Source organism: Callospermophilus lateralis, chromosome 6 (genome assembly GCF_048772815.1).
Source record: "Callospermophilus lateralis isolate mCalLat2 chromosome 6, mCalLat2.hap1, whole genome shotgun sequence".
Lineage (NCBI taxonomy): Eukaryota > Metazoa > Chordata > Mammalia > Rodentia > Sciuridae > Callospermophilus > Callospermophilus lateralis.
Window position 1 is genome coordinate 28,944,484 of NC_135310.1, and position 13,701 is coordinate 28,958,184.

Consider the following 13,701-nt stretch of genomic DNA (forward strand, 5'->3'; position numbering starts at 1 on the left):
TTATACGTCAGCTTGACTTACCAGCAGATATTTTCTTAGGAATTGTATCTATTTTAAAAATGATGGATCTAAGGAGTGGCCCTTGAAAAAGACCCATTTGGGGACAAAATCGCAAGCACAAACTCTCGGAAATAAACTAAGGTTTAGAAATGTATCGAGGAATGTAGACTCTTCTGTAATAATGTGCAAAATCAGAGGATCACTTGGATACCACCAAATTATCCAGAATAGTCCAGATTAGGGAGTGGTTGGAAAGGCTTTTTTCTTTTTTTACATGAGGGAACATTGTTCTTTGAGACCTAGTTTAAGTGTGGCAAATCAGCTGGATTGGCAGGCCGACTGTGAACCTCTCTGTGATATTTATGTCCTTGGGGATGGAATTTGAGTCTTTTACACAATGATGTCATAGACCCGGCCCACTCTGCCCAGCCATTCCCTCACAGCTTGTCGAACTCTGATGTCAGTCACGTGACAGGTCAGCTGGCTGATGCACGGGAACACTGCTGGCTGGAGAGCAGTGAAGGTCTGGTCTGGAAGGATCTGTATCTGATTGAGAACTGTTAGCACCATGTTGGTCCATGCCTAAGAGAAAGGATTGAAGAGAATTATTGGCTGTCTAAAGTTTCATTTGATATGTGGTTATGCCCTGTCAATCTATAGATGGGTTTCATCAGGATTCAGCTATAATAAAGTAGTAGCTAATAATTTAATGCATCTATAGTAAATTGTGGTTTTTAACTACACATATGAAGGAAAAAGCAGAAACTCGTACTATTAAGAATATTTTGGGCTGGGGATATAGCTCGGTTGATAGAGTGCACAAGGCCCTGTGCACCACACACAAAATTATTTTCAGTTTTTGCAAACTTCTGAAATCTTAGTTTTTCTTTTAATCTAAGGAATAAATACCTTGCCTTCTCATAATGAAATTTCTATAGGCCATATGATATTTTTAATCAGCAGTCTTGTGTAACAACAAGACTTAGGATAGTTCTGCCTTGATTTAAAATAACTTAAAATTAAGCAAAACCCCAAATATGAAAACTCTATTAAGATATGATTTGCCAAGAAAGGCATCTGCTCAAGAAAAACTAAACATCTCAGTGTAACTGGATACTTTAAAATCTCTTTTCTTGGTCAGGTGTGGGGACACATATCCAGATTCAGGGGACTGAGGCAGTAGGATCTCAAGTTCCAGGTCAGCCTCAGCAACTCGGTGAGACCCTGTCTCAAAATTAAAGGTCTGGGGATATAGCTCACCGGTAGAGCACCCTGGGTTCAATTCCCAGTATTGAAAAAACAAACAAAAACCAGGATGATTTTTTCAAAGCCCCCTGAGAATGAGAATTTTTTACATATATATATATATATATATATATATATATATATATATATTTTAGTTGTAAATAGATCTTTTATTTTATTTATTTATATGTGGTGCTAAGGATGGAACCCAGGGTCTCTCACATGCCAGGTAAGCGCTCTACCACAATCCTAAGAATGAGAATTTTTTATGTGCTTAGGAAGGATGGAAAGACTGGAAATGAAAACAGGTCATTGGTATATAATAAGATCTACTTTGCTTTTTAAAAAATTTTACATAATACCTTAGCACTGAAGAAATTCTAGAAATTCTATAGTTCTATCTTCAAATGACACAGGACTCAATGACACTTAAAGTCCATCAGTTTTATAAGCTTTCTCTTCATCTTATTTAAGTCTGTTGCTAATTCTCAAAAATGTATGTTACAACATGGAAAAACAGTTTCTGAAATTATCTGAGAATAAAATTTTGGTTTCACACTGATGTATTGATACTGGCAGATCCTCCATCTTAGTCTCTCCTGGTCGTCTCACTTTGAGGCAAATGGGTTTATATCTCCTATTGGTTTCTATCAAATCTCACCATGTATGCATGCCCTCCAAGGGGGACCCATCTGGTGGTTGGGGCCCAGCCCCCTCCCACACCCTCTGCCTGGGGGGGTTGTACCTGGATCTGTGCTTCTGCATCTCTCACGGAGACACTCAGGGAGCTCCCAGTGGAGCCCGAGCGAGGCCTTTTCTCCTGTCGCAGCAGCTCGGGGCCAGCACTGAAGGAGTGGCGCATTTGCCCTTGGTCCATCAGGTGCTGGGGGCGCTGCAGCAGCGGGGAGTCTTGGCCCCTGGGACCCAGTGGCTCCCCCTTCTTGTCCACCTTGACCTCCTTGGGGAAGGGGGGCAGGTTGTGCTGCTGCTTCCTCTTTTTGTACTCGGTCATCAGCTTGGAGATGGTTTTGTCGGCCGCCATGGTGTAGATCTTGTTCCCCGCGTTCTCCCACCACTCCTTCTTGCGGCTGGGATCCTTCTTCTCCACCTTGGGGCTGGGCGGCAGCATCAGCACGTCCCCACTGGCCCCCCGCAGGCTCAGAGTGTCGCCCAGGTGTTCCCGCGACTGGCTTCGGTCATCCTCGGAAGGCGTGTCTTTCCCCGAGAACCCACCCGTCGAGGGCGTGGAGGACTCGGACTGGAAGGAGGGCAGGATGAAGAAGGGGTCGCTCCTGCAGACCGGGGCCTCCTCCACGCTGCTCTCCAGGTCCAGGTGCATCTGGATGTAGTTATTGCACAGCTCCATGCACAGCTTGTGCAGCCGCTTGACCAGCCACACCCAGTCGGCGTTGCTGACCGGCTGGACGCTGAGCGAGGGCATCCGCGCCCGCCACTGCCGCTTCTCCTTGCCCCTCGGGGGGCTGACCTGGGCCGTCTCCTCAAAGATGTCTTCGTCTTCGGATGAACACTGCTGGGAAGAATCTGTGCTTCTCTCGTCGTCCTCAAAGAGGACCTTCTTCACTTGCTCGGCAGTGATGGTTTCCTGATTGGTGAGAACAGCGCAAACCAGGGCGTGGAAATAGATGTTGAAGCTCATGGCAGACTGGCGGTAGAGGTTGGCCGCGCCCCCGATGCCGGACACTTTCTTCAGCAGGCACTTGAGCCCCGGGCTGGTGTCGAACTCCCGCGCTGTCCTGTAGGAGTCCAGCAGCAGGTCGAATATGACCGCCAGGTTCTGCATGGAGATGTATCTGAGGAAGCCGGCCAGCTTGGTGTCTGGCGCTTGGACCGTCTTCTCCTCTCCTGGAGAGGGCCCTTTGACGAACTCTTCCAACAGGATATCGTACAGATTCTGGAGTAACACTTGATGCGACAGCAAGCTCACTACAATTTCCCTGAAAGAAACGCTTCAAATGAAAATAAAGGGCAGATTAGCGCCTTCTTGGTTATTTCAAGGCAATGTAGACATTACCAGTTTCAGAATGACATCTGTAAATTTACCAACCAAACTATCTGTATTCCAATGCCTTCCTTAAAAATGGGCAAACTTCTATTATAATCCTAACTAGTGGGATTTTAATGTTAACTAGTGGAATTTCCAACACTTCTTAAAATCCAGGAGCTCTAGAGTGTAAGTTATGATACTGAACTAACAAGTCTTAGGAAACAACAACATTTTTCTAAAAAATTTTAAAAGTGGGTACAATTATAGGACATGACAGTTTCTTTCCTAGTAACAGAATTCAAAATCTGTTGATGTTTTATCATTTTTTAAAAAAAATCTGATTGAAGTTTGGCTTTAATACCCAAACCACTTTTCCAGGATTAAATGTTAATGCTTCAGGTACATATATATCAAACTTTTATGTCTCCAGCACATGCAAGAGAAGAGAGTCAAATGCTATTGATATTATTGGGCAAACACTGCAAACATTAGGAAATAGTGATGTGATTTCTTCATGGGCCCTGGGTGGCCATCTGGTTTCCCTGAGGTGCCTACCTGGATTGGGAGGTGAGGGAGGCAAATCCTCCCTGTCAGGCCAGGGCACCTGGTTGAAGAACAAGTGCAGGTTGAGGAATAGTTGCCATATAGCTTTAGATGTGGGTGCTCAAATGCTTGCCGATTTAGCCCCTTTTGATTGATTGATTTCTTGCACTAAGAAAACAATTTCAATCCCAGATACCACATTTACCAAACACTTTAGTTCACCAATGTGGTTTTGGATTTGTGGTTTCTTTTCATTGCTTGTAGAATTTTGTGAAAATAGTTCATGCTTTTATGTTGCCAACTAATTCCCATAACAGGATAATTATAAAATTATGATAACTCATATTAACAATATTGATTTAAAAGGTCCAACCATTATGTTAATAACTTTTTACTTTATTCTAATTATGTCTTTAAATTTAAAGATTATTTTTTGTAAGTAGCAGACAGTCTTTTACCTAGCAGAAAATAATAAAAATTCTTGAATAAATCTAAATGAGCTATAAAGGTCTGTCATTCAAAAGCAGTAACTTTTTAACCTAAATACTGACTTTGACTTTTAGGCAGCTGTCACTGAGGAAAAGACATTAATCTCATCAAAGATGGAATAAGCTGTTAAAGGGCTGTCATTCAAAACCAGTAACTTTTTAAAATAAACCACTTATGTTATGCTATTACGTATTTACCACAAAACTTTACTATTTTAACTATTTTAGGTGTACAACTCAGTGGTGTTAAGTATATTCACAGTGTTACATAACCATCACCATTTCTAGAACTTTTTCATTATCCCAAATAGAAACTATGCTCCTATTACAAAAAGACTTATCATTCTCTCCTTCTTCCCGCTCCTACTTAAGAAACTTCTGGCAGGTTACTTAAGGTTTAGGGAACCTGAATATGCATTCTTCTGAAATCCTTCAGGAACCACACAAGTCTGTTCACTAGTCCTCTCTTCCCATTACATAGGAAAGGCAAGGCAGTGTCTTATTCATCATCCTGAGAAACTGTCTGGTAAGAGCAGCACCCAGTAGGTCTCTATAACCAACTGAAAAACAAGAACAGATCTGTCTGGGGCAAGACTGCCTGGAGGAAATGTTTTCCTTGAGAAATGGCTCTGACCCCTGAGCCCCACCTTCCCTGGAAGCGGGTTTCCCATACAAGGAAGTTCAACCGCAGGGGTGAGTTTGATTAGTCTTCTGAAGGAATAAAACCCTCAGCCTACTAGGATGTTTCCTATTCCCTCCCTGAGAAATGGAAAGCCTGATTCTGATAAGCACCCAAAGAGAGGGTTGATGCAAATTCTAGTATCTTTAAATTGCAGTATCTTTTTTTAAAAAAAATATTTATTTTTTTTTAGTTGTAGTTAGACACAATATGTTTATTTTTATTTACTTATATGTGGTGCTGAGGATTGAATCCAGGGCCGCACACATTCTAGGTGAGTGCTCTACCGCTGAGCCACAATCCCAGTCCAAATTGCAGTATCTTCATCAACCAAGATCTTTGGTGCTTTAATTGCTAACTATGCATATAGAAAAGACAGAAAGGGAAGATGGCCGCGAAGGGAGTGCAGTAACTCCGAGTAATGCGTCACTGTGAGGGAAAATGATGAGTTAGAACGGCTAAAAGCTATCTTGTTAGGAATTTCCAGCAAAATTGGGGTGCTCCAAAACCTAGTGGAAGGATTTTCATCGCACGAGGATCAGCTTCAGGGGCTCAAAAGCGAGCGATTTGTCCGTACGGAGCGCTGATTGTTCGGCAGATCGCCCTGCGGCTGGAGTCTGCGGCGCGCACTGGGAAACGACGGGCTGGTGGCGCAGAGATACAGCGATGCTGATTCTGCGGGCTCCTGCCAGCTAGGCATTTGCTGAGCTCGGAGCTGAATTCTGGGTTGGAGACGGGGAAGGAAACGGTCCAGTTCGGTTCTCCACACCGGCCAGACCACGGAGGAAGCCAGCGGCCACCATCCTTGTTTTTGACTGATTGCAGCTCTTTCAGCTATAGAACAGGTAATTTCAGGCTGACAATTGTCTGCGTCTCGCAGACAAATTGCTCAGACTTAGTGCTAAATAACACGCGGAAACTGCTTCTTGGAGCCTGCTCCTATCAGAACACGCACCGAGCCCGGAGCGGTGGAGCTCCGGCTACCGGAGCTGCTCTGGCCCAGGGCTATAGAACCCGCGGATACGGCTTCTTGGAGCCTGCTCCTGTCGGAGCATGCACCAAGTCCGGAGAGGCCGAATTCTGGCTCCCGGAACTGCTCTGGCCCAGGGATAAAGAACCCGCGGAAACTGTCTCTCGGTCCGGGTCCTGCTGAATACAGTGAAGGCCAGAGGGGCGGAGCAGAGCCGCCGCCAGAGCCCGGAACAGGCCCAGCGACCCGCCGGCGTGGTGTAGCGTCGCCCCGGCTAGAGCAGGGGCCGAACAGAGCCGCCGCCAGAGCCCGGAACAGGCCCAGTGACCCGCCGGCGTGGTGTCGCGTCGCTCCAGCTAGAGCAGGGGCCGAACAGAGCCGCCGCCTGCGCCCGGAACAGGCCCAGCGACCCGCCGGCGTGGTGTCGCGTCGCTCAGGCTAGAGCAGGGGCCGAATAGAGCCGCCGCCAGAGCCCGGAACAGGCCCAGCTACCCGCCGGCGTGGTGTCGCGTCGCTCAGGCTAGAGCAGGGGCCGATCAGAGCCGCTGCCTGCGCCCGGAACAGGTCCAGCGACCTGCCGGCGTGGTTGTCAAGAATCCCCAATTGGAGTAGGGGGAAAGCAGATCCTCCACCCGCGTCCGCAAGGTAGGCAGGCCTGTGACAGTCTGGCAGAACAGCCCCAGCGGCCTGCCGGCGTGGTAGACACGTCACACCACTTGGGGGAGGGGCAGAGCAGAGCCGCCGCCCACACCTGCAAGGTAGTCAGATCCGCGACTAACTGGTGGAACAGGCCCAGGGGTTCATGGACGTGGTGACGCGGTAGACACGTCACACCAATAGGAGGAAGGGCAGAGCAGAGCCGCTGCCCGCGCCTCCAAGGTAGGCAGACCTGCAACCGACCGGCAGAACAGTCCCAGCGGCCCGCCAGCGTGGTAGACAGATCACTCCAATTGGAGGAGGAGCAGAGCTGCTGCCCGCCCCTGCAAGGGAGACTTTTCAACTATACAAGAGCAATATAAATATGTAGGGGGAAAAATTTCAAAAACACAACAGTTTCACTAAGCAGAAAGAAACACGAGCAATATGAAAAGACAAGGAAAGAAAGGACCACAAGCAATGCAGGTCAACTCAACTTTAGAAGAGGTTATAGCTGCAGCAGATGGAATGTCAGATAAAGAATTCAGGATATACATGCTGCAAATGATCTGGAGTCTCAAGGAAGACATTAGACAGCAAAATCAGACAATGAAAGATCATTTTGACCACTTCGACAATGTATTACATAAACAAATCCAAGAAGCAAAAGATCAACTATACAGGGAGATAGAGGTAATAAAAAACAAACAAACAGAAATCCTAGAAATGCAGGAAGCAATAAACCAACTTAAAAACTCAATTGAGAATACTACCAGCAGAGTAGAACACTTAGAAGATAGAACATCAGACAATGAAGACAAAGTATTTCAACTTGAAAAGAACATAGATAGCTCAGCAAAACTGTTAAGAAACCATGAGCAGAACATCCAAGAAATATGGGATAATATAAAGAGACCAAACTTAAGAGTCATTGGGATACAGGAAGGTATAGAGGTCCAAACCAAAGGAATGAACCACCTATTCAATGAAATAATATGAGAAAACTTCCCAGACTTGAAGAATGAGACAGAACCCCAAATCCTAGAAGCATACAGGACGCCGAATGTGCAAAATCATAAGAGATCCACACCTAGACACATTATAATGAAGATGCCCAACATACAGAATAAGGAGAGAATTTTAAAAGCTACAAGAGAAAGGAAGCAGATTACATTTAGGGGTAAACCAATCAGGATAACAGCTGATCTTTCAACACAGACTCTGAAAGCTAGAAGATCCTGGAATAACATATTTCAAAAACTGAAAGAAAATGGGTTCCAACCAAGAATCATGTACCCAGCAAAATTAAGCTTCAGGATGGAAGATGAAATTAAAACCTTCCACGATAAACAAAAGTTAAAAGAATTTGCAGCTAGAAAACCATGTCTTCAAAACATCCTCGGCAAAACATTGCAGGAAGAGGAAATGGAAAATAACAATGAAAACCAACAGTGGGAGGTAGGACAGTAAAGGGGGGGAAAATCATCAAAAAGGAAAACAAACCATGTTTAGTAACATAAATAAACAATTATGGCTGGAAGAACAACCCATATCTCAATAATAACCCTAAATGTTAATGGCTTAAACTCACCAATCAAGAGACACAGGCTAGTAGAATGGATCACAAAACAAGACCCAACAATATGCTGCCTACAGGAGACGCATTTGATAGGAAAAGACATACATAGACTGAAGGTGAAAGGTTGGGAAAAATCATATCACTCATATGGACTTAGGAAACAAGCAGGAGTGTCCATACTCATATCAAATAAAATAGATTTCAAGCCAAAGTTAATCAAAAGGGATAAAGAGGGACACTACATACTGCTCAAGGGAACCATACACCAACAAGACATAACTATCATAAATATATATGCCCCAAACAATGGTGCAGCTATGTTCATCAAACAAACTCTTCTTAAGTTTAAGAGTCTAATAGACCAACATACAATAATCATGGGAGACTTCAACACACCTCTCTCACCACTAGACAGATCTTCCAAACAAAAGTTGAATAAGGAAACTATAGAACTCAATAACACAATTAATAACCTAGACTTAATTGATATATATAGAATATACCACCCAACATCAAGCAGTTACACTTTTTTCTCAGCAGCACATGGATCCTTCTCAAAAATAGATCATATATTATGTCACAGGGCAACTCTTAGACAATATAAAGGAGTGGAGATAATTCCATGCATCTTATCTGATCATAATGGAATGAAACTGAAAATCAATGATAAAAGAAGGAAGGAAAAAACATGCATCACTTGGAGAATGAACAATTGGTTACTAAATGATCAATGGGTTATAGAAGACATCAAGGAGGAAATTAAAAAATTCTTAGAGATAAATGAAAGCACAGACACAACATATCGGAATCTATGGGACACATTAAAAGCAGTTCTAAGAGGAAAATTCATTGCTTGGAGTTCATTCCTTAAAAAAAGAAAAAACCAACAAATAAATGATCTCATACTCCATCTCAAAATCCTAGAAAAAGAAGAGCAAAACAACAGCAAAAGAAGTAGAAGGCAAGAAATTATTAAAATCAGAGCTGAAATTAATGAAATCGAAACAAAAGAAACAATTGAAAAGATTGACAAAACTAAAAGTTGGTTCTTTGAAAAAATAAATAAAATCGACAGACCCTTAGCCATGCTAACGAAGAGAAGAAGAGAGAGAAATCAAATTACTAGCATACGGGATGAAAAAGGCAATATCACAACAGACACTTCAGAAATACAGGAGATAATCAGAAACTATTTTGAATCCTTATACTCCAATAAAATAGAAGATAGTGAAGGCATCGATAAATTTCTTAAGTCATATGACCTGCCCAGATTGAGTCAGGAGGATATAGACAACCTAAACAGACCAATATCAATTGAGGAAATAGAAGAAACCATCAAAAGACTACCAACTAAGAAAAGCCCAGGACCGGATGGGTATACAGCAGAGTTTTACAAAACCTTTAAAGAGGAACTAACACCAATACTTTTCAAGCTATTTCAGGAAATAGAAAAAGAGGGAGAACTTCCAAATTCTTTCTACGAGGCCAACATCACCCTGATTCCTAAACCAGACAAAGACACTTCAAAGAAAGAAAACTACAGACCAATATCTCTAATGAACCTAGATGCAAAAATCCTCAATAAAATTTTGGCAAATCGGATTCAAAAACATATCAAAAAAATTGTGCACCATGATCAAGTAGGATTCATCCCTGGGATTCAAGGCTGGTTCAATATATGGAAATCAATCAATGTTATTCACCACATCAATAGACTTAAAAATAAGAACCATATGATCATCTCGATAGATGCAGAAAAAGCATTCGACAAAGTACAGCATCCCTTTATGTTCAAAACGCTAGAAAAACTAGGGATAACAGGAACTTACCTCAACATTGTAAAAGCAATCTATGCTAAACCTCAGGCTAGCATCATTCTGAATGGAGAAAAATTGAAGGCATTCCCTCTAAAATCTGGAACAAGACAGGGATGCCCTCTCTCACCACTTCTGTTCAACATAGTTCTCGAATCACTGGCCAGAGCAATTAGACAGACGAAAGAAATTAAAGGCATAAAAATAGGAAAAGAAGAACTTAAATTATCACTATTTGCAGATGACATGATTCTATACCTAGCAGACCCAAAAGGGTCTACAAAGAAATTATTAGAGCTAATAAATGAATTCAGCAAAGTGGCAGGATATAAAATCAACACGTATAAATCAAAGGCATTCCTGTATATCAGCGACAAATCCTCTGAAATGGAAATGAGGACAACCACTCCATTCACAATATCCCCCCAAAAAATAAAATACTTAGGAATCAACCTAACAAAAGAGGTGAAAGACTTATACAATGAAAACTACAGAACCCTAAAGAGAGAAATAGAAGAGGATCTTAGAAGATGGAAAAATATACCCTGTTCATGGATAGGCAGAACTAACATCATCAAAATGACGATATTACCAAAAGTTCTCTATAGGTTTAATGCAATACCAATCAAAATCCCAATGGCATTTCTTATAGAAATAGAGAAAGCAATCATGAAATTCATATGGAAAAATAAAAGACCCAGAATAGCAAAAACAATGCTAAGCAGGAAGGGTGAATCAGGCGGTATAGCGATACCAGACTTCAAACTATACTACAGAGCAATAGTAACAAAAACAGCATGGTACTGGTACCAAAACAGGCGGGTGGACCAATGGTACAGAATAGAGGACACAGAAACCAACCCACAAAACTACAACTATCTTATATTTGATAAAGGGGCTAAAAGCATGCAATGGAGGAAGGATAGCATTTTCAACAAATGGTGCTGGGAAAACTGGAAATCCATATGCAACAAAATGAAACTGAATCCCTTTCTCTCGCCATGCATTAAAGTTAACTCAAAATGGATCAAGGAGCTTGATATCAAGTCAGAGACACGGCGTCTGATAGAAGAAAAAGTCGGCTACGATCTACATACTGTGGGGTCGGGCTCCAAATTCCTCAATAGGACACCCATAGCACAACAGTTAATAACTAGAATCAACAAAAGGGACTTACTCAAACTAAAAAGTTTTTTCTCAGCAAAAGAAACAACAAGAGAGGTAAATAGGGAGCCTACATCCTGGGAACAAATCTTTACTCCTCACACTTCAGATACAGCCCTAATATCCAGAGTATACAAAGAACTCAAAAAATTAGATAACAAGATAACAAATAACCCAATCAACAAATGGGCCAAAGACATGAACAGACACTTCTCAGAGGAGGACATACAATCAATCAACAAGTACATGAAAAAATGCTCACCATCCCTAGCAGTCAGAGAAATGCAAATCAAAACCACCCTAAGATACCATCTCACTCCAGTAAGATTGGCAGCCAATATGAAGTCAAACAACAACAAGTGCTGGCGAGGATGTGGGGAAAAGGGTACACTTGTTCATTGTTGGTGGGACTGCAAATTGGTGCAGCCAATATGGAAAGCAGTATGGAGATTTCTTGGAAAGTTGGGAATGGAGCCACCATTTGACCCAGCCATCCCCCTTCTCGGTCTATTCCCTAAAGACCTAAATAGAGCATGCTACAGGGACACTGCTACATCGATGTTCATAGCAGCACAATTCACAATAGCAAGACTGTGGAACCAACCTAGATGCCCTTCAATAGACGAATGGATAAAAAAAATGTGGCATTTATACACAATGGAGTATTACTCTGCATTAAGAAATGACAAAATCATAGAATTTGGAGAGAAATGGATGGCATTAGAGCAGATTATGCTGAGTGAAGCCAGCCAATCCCTAAAAAACAAATGCCAAATGTCTTCTTTGATATAAGGAGAGTAACTAAGAACAGAGTAGGGACGAAGACCATGAGAAGAAGATTAACATTAAACAGGGACGAGAGGTGGGAGGGAAAGGGAGGGAGAAGGGAAATTGCATGGAAACGGAAGGAGACCCTCAGGGTTATACAAAATTACATACAAGAGGTAGCGAGGGGAAAGGGAAAAATAATACAAGGGGGAGATATGAACTGCAGTAGAGTGGGTAGAGAGAGGGGAGGGGAGGGGAGGGGAGGGGAGGGGGGTAGTAACGGATAGGAAAGGCAGCAGAATACAACAAACCCTAGTATGGCAATATATAAATCAATGGAAGTGTAACTGATGTGATTCTGCAATAAAAAAATAAAGGACCAAAAAAAAAAAAAAAAAAAAAAAGAAAAGACAGAAAATCCCCTTTATTTTAGGTTTGGCTAAATGATAAAACAAATAAGAGAAAAAGAAGTGGATAATGAAGGAATCAACATTTTAGAAACATATGAAAAAATGAAATATCTATGAATATGCAACTTGTATTTGTTGATAGGAGATAAGGATCTCAAAATCAAATAATTTTCCAATTTCTTGTACCCAAGATTTTTTTTTTTGTGTGTGGGGTACCAGAATGGAACCCAGGAGTGCTTTGCCACTGAGCTATGTCCCCAGCTCTTCTTTTTTTTTTTTCCAGTTTGAGAAAGGTCTTACGAACTTGCTGAGGCTGGCTTTGAACTTGTGATCCTCCTGCTTCAGCCTCCTGAGCTGCTGGGATTACAGACAGGCATGCATGTGCCTGGCATACCCAAGAATTTCAACGTATTTTCCAATTTTTGTTGTACCCAAATCTTTCAACCATTTTCTCAGTATTCTTTTAAGACTACATACCTGCTTCTGATGTGAAGTGCAAAGTAAAGCCAACCCCCAGATTGGATAATCAAAAGTTGATTGCATAACAAATGGTTCACTAAAAACATGCTAATGTCAGTTTCAGAGAAACAGATCCACAGTAAAAGGACTTCTTAAAACTCTAAGATTATGTGAATTGTGTAATGCTTGGAGTATCAATATCAAAGCTCTTTTATTTTTATTTTAACTGAAATAGCTCTTTATTTAAATGCTATAATCTGGTTCTAGGTAATTTATTTTTCCTATGGGTATTTTTTTTTTTTTTTTTTTTTTTTGGTACTGGGGATTGAACTCGGGGGCACTCGACCACTGCTGTGCCATATCCCCAGCCCTGTTTCACATTTTATTTAGAGACAGGGTCTCACTGAGTTGCTTAGAGTCTCATTTTTGCTGAGGCTGGCTTTGAACTAGAGATCTTCCTTCCTTAGCCTCCAGAGCTGCTGGGATAATAGGCATGCACTACTGTGCCCAGCCCCATGGGTGATTTTGACATGGAACTTTAAGGATGCAATAGAGCATCATGTAACAACTTTTCTTGGTCTCACTCATCTTCCACTGTATCTTCTGCGTTTTTTAAATATATATATATATATATAAAAGCCAAATCCAAGAATATAGTTTGGCTGAGTTCTCTAGTGGGATTGGCTAAGGAATTTAATATGGTTTTCTTGTTATACTTAACTACAATGAGTATGAATAGATTTATGAAACCATGTTGATATTTTACAATCCCCAAATTTTAAGAATCTTTTAAGCCAATGACATAATAATAGGTTATGTTACTTTTTCTGTTTTATTTATAATTTGAACTCAGCCCATTACTATTCCTTTTTTGTTTTTCCTACTTCAACAATCTTTCAGGAAGAATAATTGGCTGCATTGGAACCAGAAATTTTATATAT

At 41.7% G+C, this 13,701-nt stretch overlaps 1 protein-coding gene across 1 annotated transcript in view; it reads right to left on the reverse strand.

Moving 5' to 3' along the window:
- Positions 1-390: 390 nt before the first annotated feature.
- The window catches only part of Arfgef3 (ARFGEF family member 3), a 160,186-nt gene continuing 146,875 nt past the window's right edge, over positions 391-13,701 (reverse strand). The window contains exons 33-34 of the mRNA XM_076859689.2: positions 1,991-3,212; positions 391-582 (exon numbers count right to left, since the gene is read on the reverse strand). Coding sequence (XP_076715804.2) covers positions 391-582; positions 1,991-3,212 — 1,414 coding nt within the window. The remainder of the gene's footprint in view (positions 583-1,990; positions 3,213-13,701) is intronic.